We start from the raw sequence: 20,659 nt of genomic DNA, 5'->3' as shown, positions 1-20,659 counted from the left end.
TTACAAGTATTTGGTATTTTGCTGGGTGATCATATATTTTCCACAAATATAGTCACTAGCTAGGGGCACTTGGTGGTTCAGTTAGTTTAGCATCCAACTCTTGATTTCAGCTCAGGCCATGATCTCAAGGGTCATGGGATCGTGCCCTGGGTTGGGTACCACACTCAGCAGGGAGTCTGCTTGGGATTCTCTCTCCCTCTCCCTCTGCCCCTTGCCTGGCTCGTGCTCGTACTCTCTCTCTCTCTCTAAAATAAATAAGTATATCTTTTTAAAAAAGTCACTAGCTATTAGAAATGACTCAATGATTTTCTTCTAAAAAAAAAAGCAAATACTTTGTGTCTTCAAATCTCTTTAAATATGAACAATATTGGGGAATGATAGTTAAATAAACAATCAATTTGTTGTAATTGAAAGATTCAATGCACTGCACAAGAATAGATCAGTTACATTCAAACGATTAGCACCCATTATATGTTTTGTTAAATTTTCAACTTCATTCTCAGTTTGGAATATTAACTTTGCTGTCATCGTACATTCATATAAAAGCCAGTTTACAATGAAGAGCTTGAAATGGGCAACACACTTTCAGCAAAATACTAGAAATACATTTAATGTTTTTCAAGGAGAAAAACAAAAAGTTGCTGACTTAAGTGAAAGGAGATACAACAGTTCTTCACTGATTTATAAGGAGGAAGAAAAAAATTCCAACCAGGAAAAGTTACTGGGAAAGTGATCATTCTAAGTGGAAGGACAGAAAGAGCATTTCCTATAAGCAAAGGTTAGTGGACGTCATCACCACCAAACTGCACTTAGGAGAAACGTTAAAGGGACTTCTTGAAGCTGAAAAGAGGACACTAATTAGTAACAAGAAGACACATGAAAGTATAAACCCATTAGTGAAGATAAATATACAGGAAAGGTGGTGGACTGTATAAAGCCAGTATATAGGTCAGAGGACAAAAGTCATAGATAGGGGTACACAAGATAAAAAGATGTAAAATGTGGCACTGAGAACATAAATGTGGGCGGGGGCAGTGAAAATGTACAGGTTTAGAATGTGCTGGAACATACGTTATGAACTTAAAATAGACTGTTATAAAAATAAGCTGTTATATGTAAGTGTCATGGTAACCACCAAACAAACACCTCTAGTGGATCCACAAAATATGAAGAGAAAGAAATCTAAGTGTAACGGTAAAGAAAGTTGTCAAATTACAAAGGAAAAGAAGAAAAAAGGAACAGAGTGGCCCTACCATAACAGCCAGAAAACAATGACCAAAATGCCCATAAGTACCTACTTATTAATAATTACTTCCAATGTAGAAGGACTGAATTCTCTGAACAAAAGACACAGAGTGGGTCAACGGGGAAAAGCAAGATTAATATGCTGCCTATGAGAGACTCGTGGTTGTAAGGACACAAAGAGATGAAAGTGAAGGGACGCAGAAAGATATCCGGGACAAAAAGCTGGGGCAGCAACACTGGTAACAGACCACACACACTTCACAACAAAGACTGTAATAAACACAATGTGGGGAATCACATAATGATAAAGGGATCAGTCCACTGAGAAGGTATAACATTTGTAAATATTTATGTACCCAGCATAGGAGCACCTACATATATAAATCAAATATTAATAGCCCTAAAGGGAGAAATTAACAGCAATGCAATCATAGTAGAGAACTTTACCACCTTCCATCAATGGATAAATCATCCAGACGGAAAATCAGTAAGGAGACAGGAGCCTTGAACAACACATGAGACCAGATGGAGTTAATTTATGTAGAATGTGCCATCCTAAGCAACAGAGTGCACATTCTTCTCAAGGGGATTTGGAACGTTCTCCAGATCGCACATTAGGCCACAAAACAAGTCTCAGTAAGTCTGAGAAGACTGAAACCATATCAAGGATCGTTTCTGACCCACAGTGGCAACAAACCAGAAATCAATTTTAGAAGAAAACCAAAAAATTCACAAATACATGGAGATTAAACAACATGCTACGAAACAATCAGTGGGTAAAGAAAGAAAACAAAGAAATTTTCAAAAACATCTTTAGAGAAATGAAAACAGAAATACAACATATCAAAATGTACCATTTGCAGCATAAGTGGACCTAAGATGGAGGTACGTGGCAATAGAGACCTGCCTCTGGAAACAAGAAACATCTCCAAGAAATCACCTATCTTATGCCTCGAGGATCTAGGAAAGGAAGGAATGCAGCCCAAGTTAATAGAAGGAAGCAAGTAACAAAGATCAGAGCAACCAAATGAGAGAGACTGAAAAGACAACAGAAAAGATCAACAAAACCAAAAGTGGGTCCTTGGAAAAGAGCAAACTTGAGGTAGCCTCACCAAGAAAAAAGGAGAGTAGACTCAGGATCAGAAACGAAAGAGAAGTTACGACCAACACCACAGAAATGCAAGGGATTCCAAGAGGTCGGCACGAACTGTTAGATCTGTGCCAGCACACTGAACAAGCTGGAAGAAATGAAACATCCCAGGGATATAAAATCTTCCAACAACTATCAGGAGGAAACATAAAATCTGAACAGAATAATTACCAGTGAGGAGATTTAATCAGTAACTACAAACCTCCCTACAAACAGAAGGCTTTCCTAGTGAATTCTACCGAACAGTCCAAGAGTTAATACCTATCCTCCAATTCTTCCAACAAAGAAAAGGGAGTGAATCCAAGCTCATTTTAGGAAGCCAGCATTACCCTGATCCCAAAACCAGACAAGGACACCACAAAAATACAGGCTCATATTCTTGATAAATATAGATGCACACTTCAACAGAACCCTAGCAAACTGAATTCAACAGTGCATTTAAAGGATCACATGACATGATTGAGTGGGATTTATTCCAGGGACACGCGGATGGTCCAATATTGACAAATTAACAGGACACATCACGTTTACAAAACAAAGAATAAAAACCCTATGTCCATACATAGAGGAAAAACATTTGACGAAATTCAACATCTTTTTTTTTGATGAGAAACTCTCAATAAAGTGAATATAGAAGGAACATACTTCAGCATTATAAGTCCATAGATTACAAACCCACAGCTAATATTCTCTGAAACCAGGAGCAAGACAAGGATGCCCAGTCTCACCACTTTTATTCAAGACAGTATTGGAAGTCCCAGCCAGAGTAATTAGGCAAGAAAAAGACATTAAGGATATCCAAGTGGAAAGGAAAAAGTAAAACTGTCTCTATTTGAGGATTACATAATTTTATATACAGGAAACCCTAAAGATGCTGCCAAAACAGACCCACAAAAGACCCAAACTGTTAGAATTAATCAATGAATTCAGTAAAGCTGCAGACTGCAAAACCAATATACAAAAATTGATTGCATTTCTATACACTAACAGTAAACTATCAGAGAAATTAAGAAAATATTTATAGTTGCATTAAAAAGAATAAAATACCTACGAGTGATTTTAACCAAGGTGGTGAAAGATCTGTACACTGAAGATTATAAGACATTGATGAAAGAAACTGAGGAAGACAGGAATGAATGTGAAGACATTCCACGGTCATAGTTCCCAAGGAATCTACAGATTCAGTGCAATCCCCATCAAAATTCCTATGGCATTTTTCACAGAATTAGAACAAAGAATCCTAACAATTGTACTGAACCACAAGACCCCCAAAAGCCAAAGAAGTCTTGAGTAAGAAGAGCAAGGCTAGGGGCACCTGGCTCCCTGATTTTGAACTACATCATAAAACTAAGGGAATGAAAGTGGTGTGGCTTTGGCAGTGAACAGAGAGATCAGTGGACCGGAGAGCCCAGAACTTGGCCCGTTCTCATCCGGTCAGCTAAGATGGCAAGGACACACATGGGCGTGGGAGTCCCTTCAATGCAAATAAACGGCCGTGAGAAAACTGGGCAGCCATATGCAGCCAACCCACTATCTCAGACCACACTTAAAAATGAACATGAAAAATGTGAACATGAGGCTTGAAACCATAAAACTCCGAGAAGAAAGCAAAGATGCTAAGCTCCTCAACATTAGTCTCAGGGATGATTTTTGGGTCTGAGACCAAAAGCACCAACCAACAAGTGGGAGCACATTAAACTAAAAGGCAGAGGAAACCATCAACACCATGAAAAGGCAAATTAGAGATGTCTGCATATCATCTCCCCAGTAAGGGGTTAATATAAAAAATACATAAAGAGGGTGCCTGGGGGGCTCGCTCAGTGGAGCGTCTGCCTTTGGCTCAGGTCATGATCTCAGGGTCCTGAGATCCAGCCCCACATCAGGCTCCCTGCTCAGCACAGAGTCTGCCTCTCCCACTGCCCCTCCTTGTCAGCTCGTGCTCTCTCACTTCCTCTCTGTCAAATAAATAAAATCTTTAAAAAAATTAAATATATTTTATTTTATATTCAACTCAATAGCAAAAGAAAATATTCAATAGCAAAAACACAACCTGATTTAAAAAGGGACAGAGGAATTGAATAGACGTTCTTCCAAAGACGACATCCCGATGGCCAACAGACATGTGAAGAGATGCCGGCATCACTCATCATCACAGAGATTAAATCAGAATCAGAGATATCACCTCACACGTGTCAGGACGGCCGGCGTCTACAGGATGGGAAACCACAGGTGTCGGTGAGGACGCGGAGACGGGAGCCCCCATGCACGGCTGACAGGAGCAAAGGCTGGTGCGGCCACCATGGGGAACAGTGTGGAGGGACCTCGGGAGGTTGGAACTAAGCTGCCCTACGACCCCGCAGTTCTGCTTCTGGAGATTTATGTGAAGCAAACAGAAACACTAACCTAAAAGATACCTGCCCTGTGTCCGCTGCAGCACTATTCACAGCAGCTGGGACACGGACGCAGCCCACATGTCCATCCATGGATACGGATGGATAGAGACGACGCGCGGTGCGTGCGTCCCCTGAGTATCTGCCACCTAAGGACTGCAGTGTTGGCACGTGTGAGAGATGGTCGACGTGAAGGCATCACGCAGAGCCAAAGAGGAAACCAGGACGCAGGACCTCACTTATTTGTAGCCTCCGGAAAGCCAGCTTGCAGACACAGAGACCAGCCTGGGGCGTCGGGGGGGGAGGCACGAACCTCCAGGTTTAAGTCGCAAGATGTCACGCAGTCCGCGGAGGAGCAGCCATGCAACCGCGCCAGCTCCAAGGCTGCCCCCGGCCGGAGGGGACGCTCACGACTCTGGCACCTGAGTAAAGCCTACCTCGACAGAGCACAACGCGAGGACCAGCTCTTGCCGACTGCGGGGAACGCTAGGTAATAGTAACGCTCTACTGTCCACTTGAAAGGTGGGAATCGGACACGACGTCCCATCAGCTCATGGCGAGCTTACCTGGGTCCGACCTGCGAACACGGCTACGGAGACTCCGCGGTGGCGCGAGCCTGCAGGACAAGGAGGCAGATGCAGGCACCAGGTACGCGGCCCAGGGCCAGGACGCGGGCACACGGCGGCCGCAGCCCGAGAACGCGCCCCGTGCACGGCGCACAGCACAGAAGCAGCGACACGGGCTTCCCAGTGCTCTGTGAGCTCCCGCGGCTGGTGCTGGGGGTACCTGGAGCCAAGGCAAGTCCCCGACCGCAGAGAAAGCCCGGGGGCGGGGGAGATAGACACAGACACCGTGGTGATGGCGCACGCGGCCAAGGACAGGGAACCCGCAGGCGGCCTCCAGGGCGGGGGAAGCAGGGACTCGAGGCCAGGAAAGCGGTTCCTCAGCAGGACTGACGGTTACTGAAGGTGGCGGGATGCCTGGGGCTCGGGGTGCAAGGTCGCTGTCCTGGTGCATGGCGGCCAGAAGGCCGTCCCCGGGGCTGCGACAACCTCCGCCTGCCACGCGGCTTCCCTCAGCCGTCCCAGACTTGCCCGGCTGCGAGTGTGCCGACCCGGATCTGGGGGAAGCTACGCTTGACAGCTGAGGGGACCCATGCAGCCGACAACGGGCTGCTCGGTCCGCTGGAGCGAGACACGTGGTGTGGGGAGGGTTCCCACCTGTGCGTCTTCTCTGCGACACCCAATGGTTCGAGGTTCATGTACTTAGAGTCTGTACATGTAGAGCAGCTCCCACAGTCCTCCTCCCTCGCAGCGGCCAGCACCGTCCCTCACGCCCCGGTGACCCACTGTCGCCAGTGGGGAAGCCACCGCTTCTGGCCTCTCACGGTGAATGCCGAGACGGCCCACAGCATGTGCCTGGCGCAGCGGAGCAGACGCAGAGACGGAGCGCGGGGCTGGTGGTGCCTGGGCACACGCATGACCACGTGTCCAGAGGCCTTCGGTGTGCCCCCCACAGCTCTGCTCGTCGTCACCCCGCAGAAGGGCACGTCCTCGCTCCTCAGGGGACGGCGGCTGACGCAGGCCCTCAGCCGGGGATCAGGGCTCGTCTTCGGTCTCCTGCCTTGAAGGCAGGGAGCCGGGCTGCGGTCTGTGCCCCCCGCGCCCCGCCGAGCGTTGTGGGCGGACAGGTGAGTGTGCACGCGGGCAGGCACTAGAGCTCCCGCAGGCGGCAGGTGAGCCCCACCGAACAGTCTGCAGAGGAGCAGCCATGCAACCGCGCCAGCTCTAAGGCTGCCCCCGGCCGGAGGGGACGCTCACGACTCTGGCACCTGAGTAAAGCCTACCTCGACAGAGCACAACGCGAGGACCAGCTCTTGCCTCACGCAGCCGAAGTGCTCTGTACCCACTTAGAATCACCCAAAGATGGGGCGCCCGGGGGGCTGTCGGGGAGGCGTCTGCCTTCAGCTCAGGTCGTGGTCCAGGGCCTGGGATGCAGCCCCGTGTTGGGCTCCTGCTCTGCGGGATGCCTGCCTCCCCCTCTGCCCCTCCCTCCACTCATGCACGCTTTCCCTCCCTCAGATGCTCGTTTCCTTGCTGACCCCCCATTTGTTACAGGTTAGCAGCACACCGGCGTCTAAGGAGGCCTCTGCTTCTTCTCAGGACTCAGTTCCCACCACAGTGATGTTTTTCCCCACAAGGAAACCAAACAAACAAAATCTTTCTTTAAAATTACCCCAAAATGTCCTAGAATGATGAAGCCATGAGATGTATGCTCCTGAACCTCAAGCCCATCTCCGTGCGGGGTGCAGGGGTCATGACTGAGTCTGTGGCTGGTACCCCCGGGGCCCCATCCCCCTAAGGCCGGGCCCCGCATCCCTGGGTGTGCCACCAGCTTCCTGACCCCGACCGCCACCGCAGAAGCGTCTTTCCTGCTGCCGGGCCAGCGTGCCACTGACATGGAAACAAACCTGAAATGCACACAAAGCTCATCTAATGTCACACGTGCAGGCACGACAGAAGCCGCTTCGGTCTTTGACTTACTGGCTGGATTCTCTGCAAACCACTCGACCACGTGCTTCCTCCCGGGCCCAGCGAGCTACCCCCACAGTTCACACATGGCAGCGATCGCACGGAATCAAGCACCAGAGACAAGCCTGTGCCTCCCACCTCTTCCCAGGATCACTTTGGAGAGAGACTGTCTTTCCCGAGGGATCCATGTCCACGAGTTCAGACGCCATTTCTTGACCCATCCTCCCGGAAGGCACGACTTTCAAGACTTAGACTCGCCCACTGGTTTCCTGCCCCACCTCCGATTTCCTCAGGGAGCACTAACAAGGAACAACTTCTCATGTTCACACCAAGCACCTCCCCTAAAACATCTCCTCTTGGGCCCTTTTTGTGTCTGCACCAGACACATAAATCCGTGGGAGGCAGCGAGCCCGCACAGTAGTGGCCGCCGTGGAAGGTGAAGGAAGTGCAGAGAATTACCATAGGTGAGGATGTACAGGGGCTTCCCGTTGGTGTCCATTGTGGTCAAGCACGGGGCCTTCGGGGAGATGGTCCCCCACCGCTGCAACGCGGCCTCCAACGACGGTGGCCAGTTGGTAACCACACCCAGCTGCTCCCCGCGCATGGCCAACATCTGCGCCCCCTCTGGCTTCGGCTGGTTCGGATCTGGTTGTTGCACTAAATACACATGGACACAAAGTTTAAAAAAAAACCACATCCATGTTAGCACACTTTTTAATTCTTTTTACAGAAAGTAAGACTCTTACACAAGTTTACTAGTGGACAGAAATCGTGCACCTGCGCTTTCCTAGAACCAGAGCCAGGACCTACATGGTGGCCTCATCACTTGCACTTTACAAGACAACATCGGGGCAGGGTTTGTCAACTGACAAATGCATCACGTATTTCAACGTGCCTAGAGTCTGGGGCAGCAACATCTCTGCTTAGAATACTGATTGGGGCCCCTGGGCGCCTCAGCGGTGGAGCAGCTGCCTTCAGCTCAGGGTGTGACCCAGGCGTCCTGGGATCGAGTCCCACATTGGGCTCCCTGTAGGGAGCCTGCTTCTCCCTCTGCCTGTGTCTCTCTGCCTCTGTGTCTCTCAGGAATAGACAAAATCTTTAAAATAAAATAAAATACCAGTTATCAATACACGCGAGTGATTCTGGACTCCAGAGCTCACATCCTGCTAATCAGGTTGCCTGTGCCCACGGACACATCAATTTGAATTTGCAGCAAGTACCACGAACAACCAGCAAGAGCACATTCTCGTGTAAAACAATACATGCCCCAGGACGCAGTATAAAATCTTCCCAACTCGAGTTGGAAAGACCGCTGCTCACGTCTGGAAAAGGTTCCTCTCCCTCACAGTTTGTGAGTGACACTCTCCTCTGTGGGCCAGGGAGCCAGCCAGTCTTACTTGTACAAACAAGAGAATAAAGGGCTTGGGTGTGACGTGAGCAGCAGGATCCTGTTCTGACTCGGTTCACACGCAGGGGCTCCTGCGTCTGTCCAGAGGGGCAGGACGGGAGCCAGCCACACTCACTCTGCGCCCCTCGGAGCATGCAGGTCGCCCTGAGCACGGTTTCCTGGGCTTCCCTGTACTTCTGCCCCCGGGATGGAGGCCCCACACGCCTGCTCTGGTATCTACATGGCCGGCCAGCACACAGCCCATCCGCAGCGGCCCTGGAGGGCAGGACCCACGGTCTCCGGGTAGGTTCCCGTCTTCAGGGGATGCCAAGATTGCTGCCCTGACGGGTGACCTGGCCTATCGGGCCCGCCACGACGGTGTGTGGTATCACGTGGACCCGGGAATAATGGGGCGGCAAAGGGCCCGGTCACCTTCCAGCAGTTCTTCAAAGTCATCCACAAAGAACTCCCTCAACGGCGGCCGCTTCGGTCGCTTGAGGGTGTTGACAAGCTGCTGAATTTTTGCTGACACGCGGCTACTCACTGGCACCCCTGGAAAAGAAGCATGGACACATGAGCCGCCACACCTCACCTGCTAAACACGCGTGCGCAGCCCCACATCGAGGGGCCTCCAAGCGCCACCCAGGAGCCCCAGGCAGGGGCTCATCCGGGTGGTCACCACAGCGGCGGGGGGAGGCTGACCTCAGGCTGGGCCCGCCCGACCTGGCCCTCCTCACTCACAGACCCCGTCCCTGCTCTGATGGGTCACCGAGCCCACATGGCAGGGAGGCCTCCCCGAGTCTGTCTCCCCATCGGGGCCAGGGCAGGCTGCCGACACATCAGGTTCAGGGGGACGCTGGGGGTCCCTGCAGGCCCGTCCCGTCCTCTCACGGTACAGATGCCCCCACCCCGTGACTCTGTCCCACCCCCGAGTCCACAGGCAAGGCAGCCAGGAGAGCAATTTAAAAGCTCTAAATTCAACATTCTGCATCACACAGATCACCGGCACGTGGCACACGTTCACACGTAAGATGAAATTCCACTTCGTAATGTACTTCATACTCATAACAACGAATGATCATCTTGAAAATTGAGTATGTGACATGGTTGTTGAAAAGAAACTGAGAGGTCTGACATTTTTAAACCACCCAAACTAACGAGTCCCCGGAGCACCAGGGAGCCAACGTCCTCGGGGGACAGTGTGGCTCTCTAGGGATGTTGCTCCGCGGAGAGGCGCTCCGACACCTGCTCCCGGCCATGCCGGCTCTGGAGGCTGCAGCGGGCAGGGCCCTTCGGGGCCCGCCGCCTCCGCCGACAGGTCAGAGCAACAGACTCTGCTTTGGGCCCAATGTAACGGAGCTCAAGGATGCTTTTCTATCAAAAAAAAACCATTTTCATAGGTGGCCTCTGAAGGCTCTACGGGCACTCTGAGATCGGGATGTCGATTATTTTCTTGTGATCACACAGCCCCAGAGCTGTGAGCGTCTGTGCCCCACTTTCTGCAGCGATCCCCAGTAGAGGGACGGAGGCAGTCTCCGGAGGCCGCTGGCCCTCGGCTCTGCCTGGAGCGCGAACAGGGCGGGGACCACACGGGATTTCACCGGGGGTCAGAGCTCAGACGACAAGGCCGCTAAATGGTGACGAGGAGGGGCAGCGACCAGCTGACGGGAGGGGAACTCGCAGGGAAGGTCCACGCAGCCGCACGAGCTTGGGGAAAGCAGGCACGCCGACCTGGCCCGGGGCTCTGACAGCGACGAGGGACACGTGCCCGGAGGGGTAGGGGGCCCACACCGAGGTTGCGTGGCCGCCTTCGAGAAAAACCGTGCCTCGTGTCCCCTGCGTGGCCAGAGCGTTGAGCTGGGGCAGTGGGGGTCCCGGTCAGGTCGTGGCTCCCCAAGGGGCAGGCAGGGCGGCCCCACTGCTGCGTCATGGCCCCGGGTCATTCTTCCCATTTGGAGAACAAACCCTGTTCCCTCGGATCCAATGCTACCCCAACCACTGTGCTGCGTGGCCCTCCGGGCACCCCTGGTGCAGCTACCCGTGGTGCTAGTGCTTCACGCTCCTTTCCTCACTGACCCCACATTTGCTTAGGATTAGCAAGCACGCCGGCGTCTAAGGAGGCCTCTGATGCTTCTCAGGACTCAGTTCCCACCATGCTCATGTTTTTTCCCACAAGGAAACACTTTTGGCCAATAACCTGAGTTTTGGACCCGGGGCCGCCCCTTTTGGGTAGCTGTGTAAAGGGGGTGACCGACCGGGTCCACAACGTGCCCAGGAGGGGCATCGACCCTGCACCAGGTAGGATCCAGGGATGGGGAGGGGAGGGGCGGGGGGGGGGGCAGAGTGAGCAGGGTCCAGGTTGGGGTTTAGGACGGGGAGAGACAAGAGAGGGGCGGGGTCCAGGTTGGGGTCCAGGGCAGGGCAGGGTGCAGGGCGGGGTCCAGGATGAGATGGGGCAGAGGTGGTGGGGTCCAGGACGGATGGGGTGAGGTCCAGGGCAGGGTGGGGTCCAGGGTGAGGTGGGGCAGAGGGGGTGGGGTCCAGGACAGACTGGGGCAGGGTCCAGGACGGGACAGTCTGGGGCGGGCCGGGGCGGGCCAGAGTGGGGTGGGGTGCAGGGTCCAGGGCGGGGTCGCAGGCGCCGTGTGGTACTGGCTGGGCACCTACCGTCGCCGGTCTCCATGAGCTCCGCGTTGCCATACTTGGGCGCCGTGCGCGAGGTCGTGGAGCCCTGCGGCCGCTCCACCTGGATTGGGTGCTCTGAGGTGTAGGTGGTCACGTCAGGAGGTGCGGAGTGATTCTCTGTAAAGAAGCAAATCAGTGTCCTGAACATCATGATGGTTACTCTGCCAGCTCCATGGGCGCCGCGGCCTCTGGACGGAAGCACGTCCTGCCGTCCCGCCGCATCGGGGAATTGCCGCAGCAGGTCTCTGAACCGGGTTTTCAGAGATGCGGTGAGTTACGTGCTCGTTCGTCAGACTGATTTCCCATCTGTCCTAACAGAGGTGGCGGGGCCGATTGTGGGGCCTGCACGCCAGCTGTGAGCACTTCCGCAGGTCAGGGGGTCGCATCCCAGCTGTGCCCACCACCCCCAGGTCGGGGGGTCGCATCTCACCTGTGCTCACCACCTCCAGGTCGGGGGGGTGGGTCACGTCCCACTGGACGTGGCCCCTCCAGGTCATGGGGGCATCTTGGCCTTTCCACACCCCCAACACCACGGATCCCCTAATGAGATGCAGGAAGGGCACTAAGCGGCTGTGATGGGGGTGGGCACCCGGGAACATCAGCGCGTGACCGAGTCCTCACTGACAAATGTGTTTACGACTCAACCGTACAGGCGCCGCGTCACACACCGAGACGGTGGCCCTTCCCTCCGCGCCATGACCATCCCTCACGTGGGGAGACGGCTCTTGTCTTTAACTGAGGAGTTTGTCAAGCCAGACGACCAAGGTGGTTTTGTGCCCTAAGCTGCGACCCTGGACGTCCTACCACTAACTGGTTTCCTGATGATCGGGCTGCTGCCCGTGAGGTTCGTGGCCGCAGGCCATGCAAGTGTGTGAGCAGACAGCGGCCTCCCCCCAAGGCCTCCTCCCCCGAGGGCCTCCCCGGAGGTGGCCCTGCCACGCATACCGGGTGTTTTCAACTCTGAAACCACTTCCAGAAGGCGCGAGAGCTCAAACGGGGAGGCCGATGACGTAAGCGCGCCTCCCGCAGCCTGAGGCAGCAGCAAGCCCAGCGTCGCCCCTCTGACCTCCGCCGGGAACCCACCGTCGCGGACTCCAACCTCGCCATTCCACGGGTCCCCACAGAGGTCACCGGGGCGACCTGAACGTAAGTGGTGTCCTCCCAAGATGAGGACACAGATGCATAGAGGGACGGCGTCCCCCCACCAGGACGGTGGCCTCAGGATGCCTGCGTGCCCACCCGACCGTGGGGGACGGGGACGGTGAGGCCCGCAGTGTGAGCCCTGGCCGGGCGCCTGAGACAGCGGCTGGAGCACTCGTACCCCCTGGGAGGCGACTGCCTCCATCTTAGCTCAGATCTCAGCTCAGAGGGCAGCACGGGTGAGGGGGCGGGGGGATGGCGAGGGGGGCCGCTCCACCGGGGGACCGTGAGGTGTCCTGGACCTGCAACACCGTCTCCACTGCCTGTCAGCCCACGCGCTGTGCCGCCCGGGAAGCAGCGACCCGGGTCTCCTTCCCCAGCACGAGCCGCACCCCGGCCCCCGACAGGGCAGCTGAAAGGGGGTTCACTGCCCCGGGGTTTGACTTGGGTCGACCGTGAGTTGTGCTGTGGCCGCATCATCGGCGGCGGCTGCCGGGCCTTGTGCGGCGAGGCCGCAGGGCCACATCTGCCCCCAGGTTGGGGCAAGAACCACTCCGTGCATCTGGTGGCAGAGCCGGAAACAGCGAGCGCTTGGTGGCTTCGAGGTGCCTTCCTAAGCCGCGTACCTGACGTCCCTTCTCAGAGTCGTGGCTCGGCTGGGAGGCAGGCCAGGCCACCCAGGTAACAGACGCTGCTGCGTCGCTTACTGATGGCAGGGAAGTGCGGACATCAGCAGCAGGTGCTCTCCCCAGCAAGAGCTCACTGGTCCTGTATCGGTCCCCGTCCTCTCAGACTGAAGGAAAACACGGCGGCCCCCTCCCGCCACCCACCGGGTCACCTCAGCCACACACCCCCGCGCTGCCCCGTGTCAGCAATGCCGCAGACGTCTGCTCCCAGCAGCTCTTGGCCGCTGCCGTCCAGCCACCTATGACGGGACGCCCGGGCTCCGTCTCGTCCTCGGACACCCCTCCAGGCGTTCTCACCAGCAACGCACTGGTTTGCGCCCCACCTGGATGCGGCTTCCTCCACGACTGTCGCAGGCTGCGGCTGGTCCCCGGCTGAACATGGAAACCCCACTTCCTAACCCGACCCTGCAGCCGCGTCCGGCTCCGCAGGGCTGACTGGGGCACTGAGGTGATCCGACACCAGCGCCCGGCAAGGCACAGCTGCGGAAGGACAGACACTTCCCCAGGTGAGCAGACACAAGATGAGGGAGGCGAGGGACACGTGACGACCCTGGTGAAAGGCCTCTGCCTCCGACGCTGGCTGATCAGCTGCGTTTCCCGTGGGCATGGGGATCCCCAGGTTTGGGGCAATGGAGCCCACGCAGAAGCCGGTTAACTATCCTTCAGGCCCCAAATAATGTCCAGAGAAGAGGAGGAAACATGGTTTTTGTCTGTGAAACCACGTGCTGGGGCCTCCTAAGGCAGTGCAGTGTGCTCACGGGCACGAGGGCTCCGCTCACAGGGACGGCCACACCCCGAGGTCACTGCCGTCACTGAGGACAGGCAGCAAGGAGAGGGCTCTGTGTGCCACATGCTCAGCTGGCCCGCGTGCCCAGCCACTCCGGCTCGGGGCCTCCCACGTGGGCTGCGAGCAGGTTCCTTGGAGAGTCCTGGACACGAGTCGGACATGACCCTGACGGAAGGCCCCGGCCTCGAAGGGATCCGTGCATCAGCTCGGTGCTGGGGATGCAGCCTGACCACTCGGGGCTCGGGGCCATCCTCCACACAAGCTGACGAGGGGTGGGGACCCCCAAGTGCGCCCGCCGTCCCAGCCTGGGAGCCAGGGGAGATCGTGCTTGCCGCTCCCTCTAGGCCAACCATCCGCACGCAGGACCTCGAGCGCCTGGCGGTTCTGCACAGCCACGCCCCGGGTCGAGGCGGCCCAGGAGGGTGCCAGGTGCTCTGACCTCTGGCTGTGCGCCTCCTACCCCGACGCCGCAGAGTCCCCTGGACACAGGACAGCCAGTCTCAGGGAGGACGTGCTAACATCACAACAGGAAGCTTCAACTGCCAATAACCGCCTCTTGATCGTCACGCCGATGGGGTCACATTCCTGATGACAGCTCCAACCATCCTGCAGCCGCCGCAGATCGCTGACCCGCGGGGCAGGAGGCAGACGCTGTGGCCCTTACCGTTGATGCAGCGTAGGGCTGTGCTCTCTTGGGTTACGGGCCGGCCATGGAGCAGAGACCAGAAGAGGACGACCCGCCACAGCAGGTGCCCCTGCAGCCACAGGTCTGACCCGTCCCGTTGACCACCAACGCCTGGGCTCCCAGCGGCCTCAGTCTCCCTGCTGTAGAGCAAGGGACCCGGCGCTCTGGCCCCCGGAGGATGTCCTTACCATCAGGCCCGCAGCCAGACCTTTGGGTTTCCTTGCACCTGTTTTCCCCGGATGTGGAGACCGTACCAGGAGCTCTGAGAACGAACCTGTGACACTCCTGGTTGGAAAGGTGTAAACGACTCAGTTACAACTTTCTGACTTGAATGCACATAAGTGCTGCTAACGGCAGTGAACAGGTGCACGTCTCCAGTGCGCACGGGCATGTGAGCGCACAGCCGGCCCGTGCTCCTGCGGCAGGAGGCGCTCCACGGAGGACAGGCTCAGACGCTTCTCAGTCCAAAAATCACTCCTTTGATTCTAAGAATAAAAACCAATGAAGTTTTGAGAGCTGAAAATCCCAAGAACATTTCTGAGAAGACACGGAAGTCGACCTGCGTCCTAATGGCACCGAAGGAGCAACGGGGCTCACCCGGAACGGCATTAGGGAAGGATGGGAGGGGTAAGGCCGGGCGGGCGCCGGGGCGCAATCACCAGAGGCGGCGGTCTTGCGGCACGCGGGCGTGGACACATGGGAGCCTCGATGCTCCTGCGGGACAGCCTCTCTGACAGGCTGGCCTGGGCGCCGGCATGCAGGTCGGGAGGGCTCTGGGGGGCCGTGAAGGATTCGAGGGCGGGAATCGCAGATCCACGCGTTCGTGAAGAGCAGGTGGCCGTGAAAATCGTGCGAGTGCATCAAGTCAGCAACACGTGGGGAGATGGAGCAGGTCAGGGGCCCCCAGCAGACAGGCGGGAGGGGAGGCCTGAGCCCTCGGGGACACCCGAGCTGGGGGGGCCTCCCAGGGCCCAGCCCCGCGGGGAAGGACGAGCACGGCCCCCAGGAACATGGGTGGTCAGAGCAGGCCCCCAGCAGATGGACCGAAGGGCAGTGCCGCGTTCGTGCCCCCGAGGATCTGCAGCCATCAGCTGTGTTTACGCTCACCCGCCTCCCAGCAGAGACAAGGAGACCCGACAGCATCAGCTGGTGGGCATGGTGACACCGCACACCGCGGTCCCTCATGAGTCCTAAATCTCTCTGCAAACAGCAGTTACCCTACGACCTCTGCATCCCCCATGGACTGACGGCATCCCAGACACACTGTCAGCGGAGGGGGACCCGGGCCTCACCCAGGGCCTCAGCCTCACCTGGGGACCCAGACCTGGCCCGGGGACCCTGACACCTGACCTGGGGATGCAGACGCCTGACCTGGGGACCCTGACCTGACCCGGGGACCCTAACCTGGTCCAGGGACCCTGACACCTGACCCAGGGACCCTGACACCTGACCCGGGGATGCAGACCTGACCTGGGGACCCTGACCTGACCTGGGGACCCTGACCTGACCTGGGGACCCTGACCTGACCCGGGCACCCAGCCCTGACCTGGAAACCCAGACACCTGATCCTGGACCCTGAACTGACCCGGGGACCCTGACAACTGACCTGGGGACCCTGACCTGACCTGGGCACCCAGCCCTGACCGGAGACCCAGACACCTGACCCGGGGATCCTGACCTGACCTGACCCGGGCACCCAGACCTGACCCGAGGACCCCTGACCCGGAACTGACCTGGGGACCCAGACACCTGACCCGGGGACCCTAACCTGACCCAGGACCCAGATACCTGATCCAGGGATGCAGACCTGACCCGGGGACGTAGACCTGACCCAGGGACCCAGACCCGGGGACCCTGATCTGACCTGGGGACCCTGATCTGACCCAGGGACCCTGATACCTGACCCAGGGATGCAGACCTCACCTGGGGACCCTGACCTGACCCGGGGACCCAAACACTTGATCCGGGGACCCGGACATGACCCAGGGACCCGGACACCTGATCTGGGGGACCCTGACCGACCCGGGGACCTGGACACCCGACCCAGGGACCCAGACCTCACGTGGGGACCGGACCTGACCCGGGGACAGACCTGACCTGGGGCCTCACCCGGGGACCCAGGGCTGGAAAGCGAGACGGAGGCTCCAGCATCAGTCTATCCGCTGGATGCACAGGTGGAGTGTAAGCCCACGACCTGGGTTCGTGCTCAGCCCCCTGCCTGGGAGGCGTCCGCCCAGAGCTCCACTTCCGGGTGGCAACCGACGTCTTTTCCTGCCGTGCTTTCCGCAAACGAGCCTCGAGTCTAGAGCCGTCCACTGGCTTCCTACTGGGGTGATGCCAACACATAGCGCCGGAGTCTAACCCTCTTTTCCACATGCCTCCAGCACGTTACACGCACAAGGTTCTGCATGAACACATCCCAGGAACGATCTGGACATGTTCGAGAACATTCTGGTTCTTGCTGGAACAAGGGCCTGCAGTGAAGGGATGGTGTCCTGCCTGACGTGTGGGGGCGACGGCCTGTGGGGCTCGACTGGTGACACCTCAGGACGGGAGGGGTCAGGGGCCTCGTGTCCAAGGGCCGCATACCCTGCGAGAACGGTGAGCTGGGCCTAAGGAAGGTGTGGCCCGAAGGGCCCGCCCCAAACGCGGAGCTGGCCTGAACACGGGGTGTGCGTGAGCCCCACGGAGGGCGTCCCCCGGAAACCCACAGCAACGGGGCTTTTGCGCCGCGGACCGTCCGACAGCCGCGCTGCTGCGGCCGATTCTCCTTGGCCTCAGCGGTCTACGACCCCGGGCTTCCCCCTGCCACCGCGCGGAGCAGCGCCATCCCTGGCCCTGGCGGTACCTCGGCCTGAGCGGTCAGGCGGGGGGGTGGCTCTGGGCGCCGCCACGTGCACCCTCCCACGCTCATGCGCTCCCCATGCTCCCTCCCACACGCTCACACACTCCCTCCCACACATGCTCCATGCACTCCCTCACGCGCTCCCTCCCACACTCACGTGCCCCACGTGCACCCTCCCACACACGCTCCCTCCCAGACGCTGCACACACTCCCTCACACACACGTGCTCCCCATGCTTCCTCACACATGCTCCACGCGCTCCCTCCCACACTGCACATGCTCCCTCACAAGCTCACACACGCTCCCTCACAAGCTCCCACATGCTCCCACACATGCTCCCTCACACATTCACATGCTCATACACGATCCCTCACACGCACTCCCTCACGCTCACATGTGCTCCCTCACGTGCTCCCTCATACGTGTGCACACGCCCACCCCCTTCTGTACCAAAGACTTCGGATGGTCTCAACAAAAGCTCAAATGTTGCCAGTTCTGTGACATCATCTCTTTCCACAGAAACTGTCATTCTCCTTTATTCCTTGTTTTATTGGATCTTCCACTGCTTTCTTTCAGGATTTTTCGTATTTATAGAAAGTTTCTAGATATTCTAGGAACATGCCTTTGTGTCCAGTGAGGAATGACTGCAGCGTCGCTCACTGACGCTCGTTCGGGCGGCACTGAGACGGCAGAGACGTGAGTCATGCGACCTTTTATAGTCTGGATAAATTTAATTCTCCAGGCTGTAATTTCCTCTAGGGTTCCACACGAAACGTCACGAGGGAGAACCAAGGGCAGTGATTAATTTGTCCAAAATGACATGTTGCTCTTGGGAAGATTCTGATACTTCCTTAAAGTCAGTGCAACTGGAAGGCTGGGTGGCCCAGGCCGGAGTCAGCGGCAGAGGTGGGGGCCCTGTGCCCGACCAGCCACGCAGGGGATGGGCGACACGCACGGACGCCACTGAGGCTCCGAAACACACGCAAGAAAAGCCTGCTCTACTGCACGGTCACATACCTGTCAGTTTTAACTTAACTCTGATTTCACAGAGGCACTGCCAGCGGCTCACGAAGCAGCGTCACTGTCACTCACGGGTGTGAAACTGAGCTCAATCACGCCATTTGGCATGGCCTGTCACCGTGCAAAAAGGAAGAATTTTCCTCTCTCCTCCTTTTTACTCACCACCACTCCGACAGCACAAAGGAAAGAAACCGTTGTTCCTTCTTCCCCCACTAAAACCGAAGCAGGACGAAGTGGCTTCTGAAGATGCCAGCGGCTGTGCGTGTGGGGACCGAAACCAGACGCGCTCTCTGACCAGCGGCCTGATCTTCTGCAGAACAAAGAGCTCACCTCTGACGCTTCTATTGGCGAAGTCAAAACTGACGCGTTTAACTTCAACCTCACTGGAGGGAGTGCTCTTGAGGCAAAATCCTAAAAAAAGCGGTTTGAGTTTTTTTGAACTCTGACAGGTGCCTAAAAATCTAGAAATCCGCACTTGTGACTCTCAGGTGTTTGTACAGTACTTCGTTCACTACCTTTACCTGTTTTCTAAATTTGGGGTTTCTGCAGACATGAGGTTTGATGTGGCGAGGAGGACGTGCGTCAAGCACAGCACCTGGGCCGGCAGCACCCGTGCAGTCGCTGCTTGAATGGGGAGCGCCCGGAACTACCCTGGCACCACTCCCAGAGCAGGTTAGCCGCTCTCTGGAAGACTTTTACTGGGAAACTCAAAACTCTTAATTAATCCATCGCTGAAAATGGGTGAGAAGAGATCCGGATGCCACGCCGTCCCTTCCAAAGCAACACGGACTCGCCGCATGTCAGGCTCAAGCGGAGGCAGAAACACACGCACCTCATTTGCCGGCAGTTCGGCCAGAACCACGGCTCACGCGACGTGCGTTCTTCCACTCTAACCATTCGCACGGAATCTCCTTTTCACGCTATTTTCAAATACCGCAGGCAATGCTTCCTAAGTGTGTGCTTGTTCCGACAGAGAGGGTCTTACTTCATCACAGGAGCCACGTACAACGTGAACGTGACGTGAACCAGCCAAGAACCTTAAATACTTACGGCAGAAAGCAGTCTAAAGCAGAAGCGAGTGACGCCCCCGCGTCCTCAAATGACATCCACGGTAACAGCAAACTCACTTAAAAATTCCCTGCCCTGTTTATCAGCATTATTAAAATGCCACGTAGAGGCATTTAGCGTGAGCTAAATGTATTTAGCGTATTTAGCGTGAGGAGAGAACACGTAGAGACCTGGTTCCAAGTCTCCCTAACGAATGAAAACACATTCCTTTAGGAGCAGAAAGCTCCAAACACTCGGGCCGCCAGAGACACCGGGAATGGTGCACGGAGCCAAACCCAGGGGTTCACCACGTGGTACCACCAACGCGGCCAAGCACCCCAAGAGTCGGAGCTGGGCTCTGTGCCGTCCCACACACGGAGCCGGGGCCGAGCGCCCAGGGGAATGCGCCGACGCCAAGAGCGGGGCTCCCAGGGCCCCCTGCTCGCCGGTGAGAGCCAGGCACTCACCTATGTGCGTCTGGGCCATGACGTCGGCCAGCCTGTGGGCGGCGCCGCTACCCCCACTTTGGGTGGACGAGGAAGAGGTTGTGGAGGTGGTGGAGCCATGGATGGCCTGGCTGATCCAGTGCTCCATGTTGATGCTGCCCTGGCTGGACGTGGGGGTGCCCTGGGAGTCACCCTGCACCGAGCCTTCGTCTTCCGAGCCAGAAGAGGTATCTGTGAGAGAGAGCAGACCCGCGATGCATCACAGCAGACACACTCAGCTCACACGTCGCAAGCACACCCCCCACACACCCTGTCCGACAGCCTTTGCTTTGAACACTCCTGAGAAGTTATGCCACATCTCAGATTATGAATTATTTTTTAGTATAATGAACTTCTCATCCAAACACCTTAAATAAATATGCTTAAAACGTTGTGTTTTGTTCTTTGACATTATGATCTCAGGCAGACATACTCACCAATTTGCTCCACTCAACAGTTTGGGAAGAAGCCAGGTATTTCTAGGCATACATGCACCAAGCAGGAAGGATGGGGATGGCACGTTCTCAGAGGTGTTGGGCTTTCACGTGTTTCAAAGCGTGTCTGTGCCCTTGTGTG

The 20,659-nt window shown here is 56.4% G+C and overlaps 1 protein-coding gene across 6 annotated transcripts in view; it reads right to left on the bottom strand.

Annotated features, from left to right (window-relative positions):
- Window positions 1–20,659, bottom strand: part of DIP2C (disco interacting protein 2 homolog C) — a 252,745-nt gene that overhangs the window by 103,776 nt on the left and 128,310 nt on the right. For all 6 annotated transcript variants that reach the window (XR_007406048.1, XM_049101447.1, XM_025445451.3 and 3 more), the window contains 4 exons: window positions 20,066–20,275; window positions 11,371–11,505; window positions 9,136–9,255; window positions 7,776–7,973 (listed from right to left, as the gene is read on the bottom strand). Coding sequence is in view for 5 of the 6 variants with exons in the window: in XM_049101447.1 (XP_048957404.1) it covers window positions 7,776–7,973; window positions 9,136–9,255; window positions 11,371–11,505; window positions 20,066–20,275 (663 nt within the window). In the remaining variant the exon portion in view is untranslated. The remainder of the gene's footprint in view (window positions 1–7,775; window positions 7,974–9,135; window positions 9,256–11,370; window positions 11,506–20,065; window positions 20,276–20,659) is intronic.

The sequence above is a fragment of the Canis lupus genome, chromosome 2, assembly GCF_003254725.2.
Source record: "Canis lupus dingo isolate Sandy chromosome 2, ASM325472v2, whole genome shotgun sequence".
In the NCBI taxonomy this organism is placed as follows: domain Eukaryota; kingdom Metazoa; phylum Chordata; class Mammalia; order Carnivora; family Canidae; genus Canis; species Canis lupus.
This window is presented reverse-complemented; position numbering and strand designations above follow the sequence as displayed.